This window comes from Schistocerca gregaria, chromosome 4, assembly GCF_023897955.1.
Source record: "Schistocerca gregaria isolate iqSchGreg1 chromosome 4, iqSchGreg1.2, whole genome shotgun sequence".
Lineage (NCBI taxonomy): Eukaryota > Metazoa > Arthropoda > Insecta > Orthoptera > Acrididae > Schistocerca > Schistocerca gregaria.
Genome location: NC_064923.1, coordinates 672,024,099 through 672,037,869, shown reverse-complemented (window position 1 = coordinate 672,037,869; position 13,771 = coordinate 672,024,099). Strand labels below are relative to the sequence as shown.

Genomic DNA, 13,771 nt, shown 5'->3' with positions numbered 1-13,771 from the left:
ATGATAGAACGTACGTGCCTCTACTCTGAATGTACGTTCGCAATCTCCGAGTGTGTTACGACGAAATTATTTCACAATGAAAATTTCTCATCAGACCGCAACCACTCGCACGCGAATGTACGTACCCTCTGAATGTATCTGGTCAGTCACGCGCGTTGTTCAAAAGCTTTACTCTTAATATTCAGTGGATTACATTTCCGAAATTAATTTTTGTTTATGCTGCAAATCGTACTTCAGCGAAGTATTTATTACGTAAGTTTCAGGCTCAATTCAATAAAAAAAAGAGAGATTCCGAATAATAGAAATAAAGAATAACAATCAAACAAATCAAACCTAAATAAACAGAAAGAGGGAACGTTACAAGAATAAACAATGTATTTACCTTAATAGTCATAATATATATGGCAGTTCATGACATCCAGCCTTACAAATTTCAAAACCCCGCCATTTCTCTCCTCACATCCACCACTGCTGGTGGCTCACCTCCAACTGCGCAACGCTACGCCCTGTTCACATCCAGCTGCCGGTGCCCAACACTACAATGGCAGACAACAATGCAAACCATCCACAGACTGCACGCGGCACAGCCAGTGATTTTCATACAGAGCGCTACGTGGCGGCGGCGTTACCAATAAAAAAAAAACCTAAATCGTAACATTACCTACTCCTCGTATTTCAGTTCTGTGAGGAGCACTGAACAGTATGGCTACCTCACGTCAAAATTTCGCCATAATCCATTTACGTTGGTCTATGCTGTGCAGTTCGGGTTCCATGTCTATTCCGACCACCCTGTAAACATGTCACTGTTCTTCATGCAAAAACTCCGCTGTGTTCCATGACTTGCGACCCCGTAATTATCAATTTCAGACGTAAAAAATTACACCACTTTCCTGAACCGACTCACGTTCGCGTGGTTAGCGTACTATCGGAGAGAAGTGACTACTTTGCTAATGAGTGACCTTCGGAATAACCTTCGCCGGTCATTAATGTCGAGCAAGTTCTCCTTATGCCTGCCTCCCTGCCTGCAGTGTTATCAGCGAGGAGCGTGCTGGGGGTTCGCCTTGGCTGATAAGCTGGTGGTACTTAAAAGAGCGCATGTCTGTCGGGGAAGGATATTTGCTCAACACCGCCGTGAAAGCTGAGAGTGCGAAGCACTCAGTATGCAGGTGAGGAAGACTTTTCCCTCTTTTTGTCCTTTTTTTTCATTGTAGTTGGACTATTCTTCTTCTCTCCGCTTTTTTGACAGGAAGGAATAAATGTGTAACTACTTCTAATAGGAATGTACGAAGTTTATCTCTGTCAGTAACAGCTCTAGTCAGAATTGTAGGGCACATGCCGTCTTTTTGTGTGAGGCCGATTGTACATGGCCTTGTACCCTTATTGTCCCTGGCTGTATGCAGTTTCATTTTCGAGTGGTGGAAAGAAAAAACAATGTCCGGTAAGCATCTTTGTAAGCTCCAGATTCATTTTACTGTCAGTGTGTTAAATACAGCGTAATAATGGAGAAAGTAAAATGGACTGAGGGAAGAAGATAACAACACCATGCAACAAAATGTAAATATAGCACATGGCCAAAGAGGTAGCTGCTACAACTAGAAAGGACGAAGATCAAACAGTTTTGAGTGCAATGGTAACACAGGTGTGTAGTGAGTTAAATCTCTTCAATTATTATTTCATATCTGTTGCTACAGATATGAGGGTGTCAGGTTTAACTAATACTGCACTCGAATAACTCTGCCAGCCTTCACGCGTCAGAAACGTTTATATGAATCACCTGTCACCAGAAGACGTAACATCAAGACTAAAATCTTATGAAACAGCAATTAAAGAATTGATTTGTATGGTTGGTAACAGGTTATTTGCGTAGCTAATCATTTATGACTACAGCGTTTCCCCATTGACTGAAACACGCTAAACGTAAGCTTATGTGCAAGAACGGAGATAAAAATTTCACTTTTGCCACCTCTTTTACAACTATTCATAGAAAATATGTTTAAACAGCTTTTCAATTCTATGTGCATAAATATATCTTCCATATCAAAATTTGGATTTGTAGAACGCTACTTACACGAACAGCTATAAAGTATGTAATTCATTAAATAATAAACTACAGACTGTCGACATTTTCTGTCTATTTTCAGAAGTATTTGACTGCGTAAACCATACTTTCTATAAACTAGAATATTATAGTGCCACAGAACTACTGAAAAATGGCTCACGTCATACCTCTTCAACAGGTATGACGTAAATGCGAAAATCGCACGAACGAGATTTTCGCTCGTCATCCGATTGGGAAGTAATTACGCGTCATACCTCTCCAACAGGAAACAAATTACGTAAATACGAAAACCCCATGAATGAAATTTTCCATCGTCATTCGATTGGGAACTAATTAGCTGTGTTTAAAACCTCACTTGATCTCTTTTCTTGTATGCCAATGTTCCATTTACCAGAGATTTATTTCGATAACATTTATCCTCTTTAATTTTCTAATCAGATTATCGCCAGTGAATACTTCATGACTAACAGATTTTCCCTAGAATAACATACAGCTATACCATGTCACCGTTCAATAATATAAGAAACTTGATGGGATATTATTACAGTGATTCAACATTTCGTGACAAATCAGTGACAGGATCTTATGTAATCCGTAAGACTGCGTGAATTCGTATACAAGATAAACTTTTGAAACTTAGACAAAACAGATTTGCACCATATGTTAATTCTAAAGTGAGATACGTCCCAGTTTCTAGTTATGGCATTCGTAAATCTACACGCTACAGGAGAAACGTTTGATTTTGCTGAACGCTGGTAATATCCTCGAACTTCTTACCTTTCAAAATTACTCCGTCAAGCTTAAACTCAGAAAACCTACAGCAAATTCCTTAGCAAAATCTGTACAAGTGACTAAGTAATTAGAATGTAACTCATTTCTCTCGCTCGTGAAGGATCCAAAGGAACTGAAATATCAAGCTCCTCTCTCCTAGAAGAATTCATTGCATAGTGCTGCTACAATGGAGCATACCATGTGTCTAGAAAATGTTTCAATCATTTAGCGAGGGTAGCATGGAACTTTCACGGAATCACAAGCATAGTGGAGATCAGGGCATAATGATAACCAAAATTTGTAATTATCAAAGGATGCAAAAACTGTAACGCATCTATTTGTTTATTTATCGTGTGGTTATAATTAAAGTGCAGCTACTCACAAAAGTCGATTGCTGGCTGTAATTATTGTATGACAGCGAAACTTCGTAGATATTCTGATGCGTTAATGCGGAACCGATTTACGCTGGAAAAAAAAAATTGGTCCCAATTTTGGTCACCAGCTGCATATCTGGCGCTGTAAATGCAGGAAAAACTTAGAGAAATGTTTCCGTCTGCACTTGATTAGGAACAGAACGTGGGCACAAAACATCAAACAAATGAAATGCATAAAGTCGATTTCATTATTAACCTCCACTTACACGAAATGTCCATTTGATCACCAGAGACATCGACGAGATGTATGGCACCAGAGTTTCACCTGCTGACAAAATTGGAAACAGTTTTTTTCCAGTGTACATCGGCTCCACATTAACACGTTAGTATGCCTAACAAGTCTCGCCGGTACACGATATAATGGCCCACACAGGGACTCTGGCGGGCTAGCTGCACTTTAATTATAATCACGCGCTATCTTAGCAATCAATGCGAATTTTTTCAGTTTTTTAGTTAAAAGGAAAATACAGAGAAAAAGTATGTTTAAATATATTACTAAGGATAACTTTTCCCCTGGTTTATTATTAACAGCTGTAGGTAATTAATTTGGCATTTTATTTTTCTGAGAACAATATGTGCTTTATACAAGTAATTAACATCTTTATGCATCACAAAACTGTGCAAATAAACATAAAACAATACAGTAATCTTGAGCCGAGTTCACAAGTGAAATAACCAGATATTAACATATCGAGATTAGTGACTATTGTGGTGTCACCGCCAGACACCACACTTGCTAGGTGGTAGCCTTTAAATCGGCCGCGGTCCGGTAGCATACGTCGGACCCGCGTGTCGCCACTATCAGTGATTGCAGACCGAGCGCCGCCACAGGGCAGGTCGAGACTTCCTAGCACTCGCCCCAGTTGTACAGCCGACTTTGATAGCCATGGTTTACTGACTTCTACGCTCTCATTTGCCGAAACGATAGTTAGCATAGCCTTCAGTTACGTTATTTGCTACGACCTAGCAAGGCGCCAGTATCCGTACTATTGATATTGTGAATCATGTACCATAAAGAGCGACGTTCTCCACTAATGGATTAAAGTTAAGTATTCCATCAGATACGTCCGTTTTTCTCAATTCTAATTCCCTTGTCATGTTCCAGACCTCACGCCAGCCTCCGTGAGCTAAAACGCGTGCATTTCGGCCTCTTTTAGTTATACGGGTTGGCTCTCCTGCCAACCAGAACAACTATCACTTTGATCTTAAGGCATCCAACGCTGAGGTTCCTCCGACAAGTTGGATATTCGTTTTTATAAAACTCACACTAGAACTTATTGTCATGTTCATCGAGCACCGAAGCGTGTTCACCAGTCCTCCCGATACACATCTGACTAGCAGCTAGTGGTCTCCAGTGTGGTAATATCCAAATTAGGCTAATGATCGCGGAGAAATGAATAAATAGGAGTAATGAAATACATCGCTGCCTCGTGGAGTAAAGATTAGCCGATCTCGGGGAGGAACAAGGTAACGAAGAACGGAAGAATAAAACAAACATCTAAAATGAATTACTGAATAAATAAAGTAAAACAAAGATGGTTTTGTAGGATCACTCCAGAGTATAGTGGTGGTTTTTAAGGATATTTATACTCCAGGTAACTGCACCAAAAGAGGTGCACGCTTTTGGCACACAAATGTTCGCTATTGATTTGAGAGGTACTGAGAGTAGAACAAAAATTTTCAATGCCCACCGGCTTTACATCAACAGTCAATGAAACAACGTTTTTTCTTTGGTGAAATATCGAGGATAGGAACCGACTGAAACTGTTTACCGCACATGTGCTCAGACTCAAGCGGACGTGTTTCACTGGATGATGCTAGAACTATGGGGCAGAAGAGATTTCGCGGACCAACAATGTGAAGCTCGACCCTTTGGCAATGTAGAAAACGATGCATGTTTCATGTCTTCGATAGGGGCCTACTCTGCCACCTATTATGAAGGGTCTTCATAAACAGTATGAAAAGATTGTAAAGGTGTTGCAAAGTCGGTTGTGCTGTGAAGTAATTGCTTAGAAAAAAAAATACGCCATTTCCGATTTAATTAGTATTGACGTAACTCGATCAGGTAGTTGCACGGGCAGATTAAGACAGCCTGCCATAGACAGTGTGATCAGTCGTGTTCTTCGTGTACGCTTGTCAAAAGGAAATTTGCATCGTAATTCAGAATAACGTGGGCAATGCAATATCGTATTTATCCGCCACGCCGGGAAAGCGACATTCAAATAAAATGTCTCACTTTTCCGGGAACATGCATAATGGATGTACGAGTGTAGGTCGTAGAGGGACGGTTGACGACATGTGAAGTTTGGGTTAGGCCGTGAGCCGTGCACGGGTAGCAACATTGTGAGGCAACCTCTCGCGATAAGCGAGTGCCAGTCCGGCACACATTTTCATTGTAATTTCATTCTACAACTGATGGTTGTCCATACTCGCAACTGAGAAAACATTTAATGTTTCCTCAAACTGAATAAACCTAACTTTTGCTCAAAAGTATATTTTAGCTGATAATGAGAATTTCAACAAGAGGTAGCTCACGAACCCACAGTCGTCTATGCATTACCGCATTTTAGTGCGGGCAAGTGCTTGATTTTTCGCACGCAACCACATCAATCCTAAATAAATCGGAAACGGTGCAACGTATCGATTTTCTTAACAATTATTTCTCAGCAGAACCTACCTTGCAACACTCTTAAGAGCTTTTCAGACTGTTTCTGATCGCCCTGTAACCGCCCATCAGTTTATTTCCGTAACCTCCCAATACAAATGTGACTAACCTCTTAATGAAAATGTAACTCATATGTACAACCTTTCAATAATTAACTGACTGACTGTGAATCTAAACTGGTAAATCTGGACGTCAGCAATGCTGCGTCGTGGCCCTGAAAAGTCATTCTGAATAAACTGATGATTCTTACCTCAATGAAGTCACCGGATAACAGATATATATCTGCTGCTTTAAGAAATTTTTCTGGCACAGTCCAGTGCAATGCTGGCCGCTAGATTTTATTATGTATAAAAAAACTGATTTTTCTTTAAGATAGTTGGCATGACTATGGATAGGAGAAATTAGTAAAAACTTTAAATTCAGATCAATGACTGTCAAAAGTTATCTTTATAAGAAAGATTATTATTGAAAAATTATTGAAAAATATTTACATGTGACTTTGATACACAATAGTACAAAATGAGTGGTTGCAAATTACATATGCGCGCGGCAATAAACAATAATAATTTTTGCTTTTACCGTTTACTACATCGCTCAGTCACCGCCAACGTTCTCCACGACCGGCCTTGGTAATTCCATACAGGATATAAGTGCTCTCTGTGAGCTATACAACTAGACAACTGCTCTCTAAGAGCGACCTGACCCAACCGTCCGACTGCGAGCTAAAACTCCCACTGCTGCAGAAACTGCTCTACGGTCTGCCATTCTATTGTAGCATAAATATCGCAGGCAGTGTGTGATCAATCCATCGAAGTTACATCTGCTCGAGTGAGCTAGCAAGAAATTCCTTAGTCATGGAGCTCTTACAACCCTATGTGCGCTAAACGGACTACGTGAACAAATCTGTGTGTGAATCTTCGCGTTCTGAAGTCGGAATTCCCGCAACTTTATTTATCAAAACTCAGTAGGTTGTTCTCATCCGTAGGGAATGTACCGTCGAGTACACTGAAAGCAATATGATACAACTGTAAGTATTCAGTAACGTAAAGACTGAAAGCTCTTTGACATTGTTTGTGGACAACAAACATAGGTGGTGTACTATTAAAATATTGTAGTTATTTGTGGGATTCAAACGTTCGAAGCAAACAGTGACAACTGAATGTCAACGCATTAAAATATAATATACAGTTGGTAAGCAGACGAAACTGTTTAAAACCTTGATTTTCGAAAATTAAGAATGAAAATAAGTATCGCATGTTGAGTCAGTGCCAAATAACATAGCCGGCCGTTGTAGCCGAGCGGTTCTAGGCGCTTCAGTCGGTAACCGTGCTGCTGCTGCGGTCGCAGGTACGAACCCAGCCTCGGGAATGGTTGTGTGTAATGTCCTTAGGTTACTTAGGTTTAAGTACTTCTAAGTCTAGGGGACTGATGATGACTTCAGATGTTAAGTCCCATAGTGCTTAGAACCATTTGAACCACTTGACTACAGCCGTTATGAAACACAGGAAATGTATTTGCAGTTGCGAGTATGGACAACCATAAGCTGTTCAACGGAATGACGACAGTGAAAATTTGTGCCGGGCCAGGACTAGAAACCTGATTCCCGCTTATCGCGGGCGGTCGCCGTATCATTTGGCTATCACAACACCCTCGACGAACAGACCCAAACTTTACGTCGTCAAGCATGTGTCTGCAACTTGCAGTCACACATCCATTATATACAATACTGGCCATTAAAATTGCTGCACCACGAAGATGTGCTACAGACGCGAAATTTAACCGATAGGAAGAAGATGCTGTGATATGCAAATGAGTAGCTTTTCACAGCAATCACACAAGGTTGGCGCCGATGGCGACACCTACAACGTGCTGACATGAGGAAAGTTTCCAACCGATTTCTCATACACAAACAGCAGTTGACCGGCGTTGCCTGGTGAAACGTTGTTGTGGTGCACCGTGTAAGGAGGAGAAATGGATACAAAGTTTCGTACTTTGATAAAGTTCGGATTGTAGCCCATCGCGATTGCGGTTTATCGTATTGCGACATTGCTTCTCGCGTTGGTCGAGATCCAATGACTGTTAGCAGAATATGGAATCGGTGGGTTCAGGAGGGTAATACGGAACGACCAACGGCCTCGCATCACTAGCAGTCGAGATGACAGGCATCTTATCCGCATGGATATAACGGATCGTGCAGCCTCGTCTCGGTCCCAGAGTCAACAGATGGAGACGTTTGCAAGACACCATCTGCACGAACAGTTCGACGACGTTTGCAGCAGCACGGATTATCAGCTCTGAGACCATGGCTGCGGGTACCCTTGACGCTGCATCACAGACAGGACCGCCTGCGATGGTGTACTCAACGACAAACCTGGGTGCACAAATGGCAAAACGTCATTTTTTCGGATGAATCCAGGTCCTGATTTCAGCATTATGATCACGCCGGGTGATACTGGGTATTCATTGGTCAAATATATTATACTAGAACTGACATGTGATTACATTTTCACGCAATTTGGGTGCATAGATCCTGAGAAATAAGTACTCAGAACAACAACCTCTGGCCGTAATATCGGCCTTGATACGCCTGGGCATTGAGTCAAACAGAGCTTGGATGGGGTGTACAGGTACAGCTGCCTATGCAGCTTCAACACGAGTAGTGACTGGCGTATTGTGACGAGACAGTTGCTCGGCCACCATTGACCAGTCGTTTTCAATTGCTGAGAGATCTGGAGAATGTGCTGGCCAATGCAGCAGTCGAACATTTTCTGTATCCAGAAAGGTCCGTACAGGACCTGCAAAATGCAGTCATGCATTATCCTGCTGAAATGGTTTCACAGGGATCGAATAAAGGGTAGAGCCACGGGTCGTAACACATCTGAAATGTAACGTCCACTGTTCAAAGTACAGTCATTGCGAACAAGAGGTGACAGAGACGTTCACGAATGGCACCCCATACCATCACGCCGGGTGATACGCCAGTATGGCGATGACGAATACACGCTTCCAATGTGCGATCACCGCGATGTCGCCAAACACGGATGCGACCATCATAATGCTGAAATCAGGACCTGGATTCATTCGAAAAAATTACGTTTTGCCATTCGTACACCCAGGTTCGTCGTTGTGTACACCATCGCAGGCGCTCCTGTCTGTGACGCAGCGTCAATGGTAACCGCAGCCGTGGTCTCCGAGCTGATAGTGCATGCTGCTGCAAACGTCGTCGAACTGTTCGTGCAGATGATTGTTTTCTTACAAACGTCCCCATCTGCTGACTCAGGGATCGAGACGTGGCTGCACGATCCGTTACAGATATGCGGATAAGATGCCTGTCATCTCGACTGGTAGTGATAGGAGGCCGTTGGGATCCACCGATTCCATATTCTGCTAACAGTCATTGCATCTTAACCAACGCGAACAGCTATGTCGCGATACGATAAACCGCAATCGCGATAGGCTACAGTCTGACCTTTTTCAAAGTCGAAAACGTGATGGTACGCATTTCGCCTCCTTACATGAGGCATCACAATAACGTTTCACCAGGCAACGCCGGTTAACTGCTGTTTGTGTATGAGAAATCGGTTGGAAACTTTCCTCATGTCAGCACGTTGTAGGTGTCGCCACCGGCGCCAATCTTGTGTGAATGCTCTGAAAAGCTAATCATTTGCATATCACAGCATCTTCTTCCTGTCGGTTAAATTTCGTGTCTGTTGCGCGTCATCATCGTGGCGTAGCAATTTTAATGGCTAGTAGTGTAATACGTTGTGGTACTTCATCTACCTCAGCCTTATTTTTTCAGAGCAGTTTATTTTTGCCTAGCTTTCGCTCGCATACAAAGGTATCCATCTGGAGCAGTTTAATGACAGAATATTAGATAATTCTATCTGTGTAAAGTAGATGTAACCCTGTAACTTACTGGAAGTTTCCTAAGGGGTTGTATTTTGTTCACAGAGGACGTGAACACTGAAATCTGTCTCTTGACGTAACTTGTTATTGTATTTGGTGAGATCTCCCAGGTTTTCTCAGAATGACTCATTAATAGTGTGCACCCGAGAGTTACGTCTAGTTGTTACTCCTATTTTATGCGTAGTATGTCGGCGAACGACCCTGCATCTCCTTCACACGCTGCGACTACACTTAATAGCATACCTCGCAATAGGGAAGCAACAACAGGGTTGTTATAATGGTGCTCTTATGAAGTTATTTTTGTGGATGTCCTTGCTGCAATCAATTATGAAAATATGTTAGATCTTTGGGAGCCAAGTCTTTACACATTTGTCGTTGTTCTCTCAAACGCTTGAACCAGTTGGTTCAAAGTAACAATGATCAAGAGCTTACAAACCACTGAAAGCAAAAGAGACTAAATGTTCAGCCACTTTGTACGTGGGAACAGTCTCTCACAAAAGCTTAAAATGTATTGATTTGGGCAAGGAAAAGCTATATTGGCACAAGCGAAAGCGAATAGTTGATCCGGATATCCAGAAATGTATTCTTAGCAGGAAAAATAGCAGAGTCCCCGAGTGGCATACAAACAGTATCGGACAGCGTCTTCAGAAACGGCACTTGTTACAATATAGGCATAAAGTGAACCGAATAGTCCGAATAGGTAGGCTAGAATAAAAATGTCTTTGCTACCTGACCGGCAATCCACGTAGCCTCCAGTAACAGCCATAGCAAAAAAAAAAAAAAAAAATACTGTTGCGAAATCTTCCGCAGAACCTTAAGAAGTTTACGTCATATCTTAAGACGGCCCAAATTAGTGCCACTTACTACGGACAATGAGATCAAAATAAATAACAAAACTAACGTTAATTTGATCAATGGTTTCTTTGGCTGTTAGTTCATAAAGGAGAATAAGAAATGTCGCCGTGGTGGCATACTGCTGCAAACATGAGATACGTAGTAAGCCAACGTGTTGGGAAAGAAAAACTCTGCAGTCACGTCCAGAGGACAGCACGATGCCGACCCGCTATATCCTCTACTATATGGTGCCATTGGAAGGGCTTGGGATCGGTACAATGCTCTGCCAATCGTTATCGGTTTTCCAGACGTTGGAACTGCTAATTCTCATTCAAGTAGCTCCACAGGAAGAATCAAGAGGCTTAGTGCGCCCCATTTCTGTCCTCCCACCAAGGAGAATTCCGATGTATATCGGGAATCGAAACTCGGTCCTCATGTCAATTAGACGCGCAGCGCACTCTGCTATAGAGGCGAACAGTCAAACATACTGCTGTTGAAAAGCAGCGTAAATTGCTGAAATTAAACAACACCTCGCACCTCGCCGGAGCATGTGACAGATTCTATGCAGAATTTGTGAATGAATTACCTCTGCTATCGACTATAATTTACAAAAGATTTGTTAAGCAGAGAACTATTCTTTACTCTATCAAAAAAAGCGTTGGCAACACCCCTCCCCCCTAAAAAAAAAAAAAAAGCAGCGAAACGTACACCCAGAACCACCACTCCACGTGACACACTTTTGACAGCCTCAGGTTTATATAATGAAGTCAAAGTGGTTAACACGCCTCTTCTCTGCACGGGAAGAGCGATGGATTCGGAAAATATTGACCACATTGAACCCAACTTGCGATATTCACGCATTACAGCAGAAGAACGTTTGGTACTGGTAACCAGGACAATTCACTGTTTGTAGTGTCGGAAAACTTCCGATTCTGTGTCACACTGGCTCACGTTAATATGTTCAGATTGGATATACAGCTCGGTTTTGCAACCGACTGAGAACGTCATTTTGGAAGTAATCACCCAATTATTTTGAATGGAAAGTCTTGTGCATAGAAGTGATATTGTGTGTACTCCAGGGAAGTATGAGAGGGTTGTTCATAGGGTACAGTAACGAATTTGTCGGTAGCATCAGTCTCTGCAAAAGTTTTATCCTTTGAAAATTACATTTATTTTAGTAAAATATTGAGTCTGGCAATTAGGTTATAACGCAGAGAAATGCTAGGCAGTGTTTGCGGAACATTCGAGTAAGCTGACCTTGGTGCATAGCGAGGATTTAGGTTGAGCAGTAAACTTGTAGACCACGAAAATATTGAACAACACTAAATAGTCACTTTATTGATCCATGAAAATATTTAACACACTCAGCACGAGTGGATCTATGGACAAAGAGGGTAAACCTCATTAACTAATTTAACATTTCATAACAGGAAGAACACTTCAAATTTCACAAATATGCAGTTCTGGCCACTGGGATTCACCTCTTGGACAAAGATACCACAACTGAAACAAAGAGAAGGTACACTAAAATACCTAAAACACAAAATCTTAGGGCCACGCAGAGTCGGCCACAGATAACCTAAATAGTGAAATTCTAAGGGTCCATTTTAACAACTGAGCAACAAGCTCTTAAATAGAGAAACCTAGATAATAAAAACAAGGAACCTTAAAAGAACTAAGCAACAAGTAAAATTTAAGATTTTTTTTAAAATTATAAAATTAAAGGCTTATGATCTTAGCTGTAGGTAATGAACTCTTTAAGAACGTTTATATAAAACTGACATACTGGGAAACTTCATGAATTTAACTAAGCTAAACTTTACAGCAAACTCAATAACTCTGTTGCTGCTCCACACCAGACAAATGATTTATAGCAAAGAGCTTGCTTATTTAGTGCACAAGAGATCACAGTGAGGTGAACAAGATATTCGAGTTCCACATATTACAGTTCCTGCTAAGATTAGTGTTCAACAACCTTCCGCAAACAGCACCCAGCCAAACGACCCTCCCAGCGGTTTGGGTCAACAGTTTCCGCAAATGACCCCCTCACCTGCGGCCACTACTCTGCAGAGTTTACCGTGTCATATCTCGTCCCAAAATAACCAAAAACGTTCGACTTTCAACTAATGACTCAGCTCTACGAAGACCCCACCGCGTAACGTTAAGTCACAACTGATGCCGGGAATGAGTAGACACAGGCTGCCCATAGACAAGACAGAATGAGTTTCGCCCCTTGCACCTATCAGACTCTGGCATTCACGTTACCACGGTTGCACCTGCACTGTTTACGCACACTACATGCAGGTCCACAGAAACTTCACTGTTTCGCTTCCCGGGCCGACTAAGTGCGAGCGCCTCATCTCACCGTCAAAAGAAGCCTCGCCAAAATCCACGGCGATACTAAAGAGCTGCCGCTGCCAACCTTGGGCGAATGAGAGTACACGTAAAGTCGAATGGACCTCATTCGAGATCGAGCCAGCACCAAACTGGCTCAGACCTAATTGTCTTTTCTTTGGAATCAAACTTTCATTTTTTTTTTCAGATTTGGTCTTATGGTTCATCAGTAGCTATGATATTCAATGAACGCGTTGATACAGAAATCACAGCATAAGAGGTGGAATCTGAACTAAATTACTGCCTGGAAGGCTCTCCGAAGAAACAACGGCCTGCCAAGCTTTTTTCGTGAGCACATTCACAGAATTTGGCTCTATACTTGATCACAGAACGAGTCCTGAACCACCACCGCCGGCACTAAGTCGTTCTTCCAATCAATTCTACTTCAGGTAGAAGAGCCTAGTATACAAGAAGAATTTCATTGGCAGTTGGAGCCGGCCGGAGCGGCCGTGCTGTTCTAGGCGCTACAGTCTGGAACCTCTCGACCGCTACGGTCGCAGGTTCGAATCCTGCCTCGGGCATGTGTGTGTGTGTGATGTCCTTAGGTTAGTTATGTTTAATTAGTTCTAAGTTCTACGCGACTGGTGACCTCTGAAGTTAAGTCGCATAGTGCTCAGAGAGATTTGAACCATTGGCAGTTGTAGAAACCCTCTGCTCTTTCCCCACTGTGATGGCCGTCACTTCCTGGCCCAACCGCGCAACCCCTCC

General features: G+C 42.2%; 1 protein-coding gene across 1 annotated transcript in view; it reads left to right on the top strand.

Annotated features, from left to right (window-relative positions):
* Nucleotides 1–980: 980 nt before the first annotated feature.
* Nucleotides 981–13,771, top strand: part of LOC126268090 (adhesive plaque matrix protein-like) — a 33,750-nt gene continuing 20,959 nt past the window's right edge. The window contains exon 1 of the mRNA XM_049973595.1: nt 981–1,166. Within this exon, the coding sequence (XP_049829552.1) occupies nt 1,161–1,166 (6 nt within the window). The 5' untranslated portion in view covers nt 981–1,160. The remainder of the gene's footprint in view (nt 1,167–13,771) is intronic.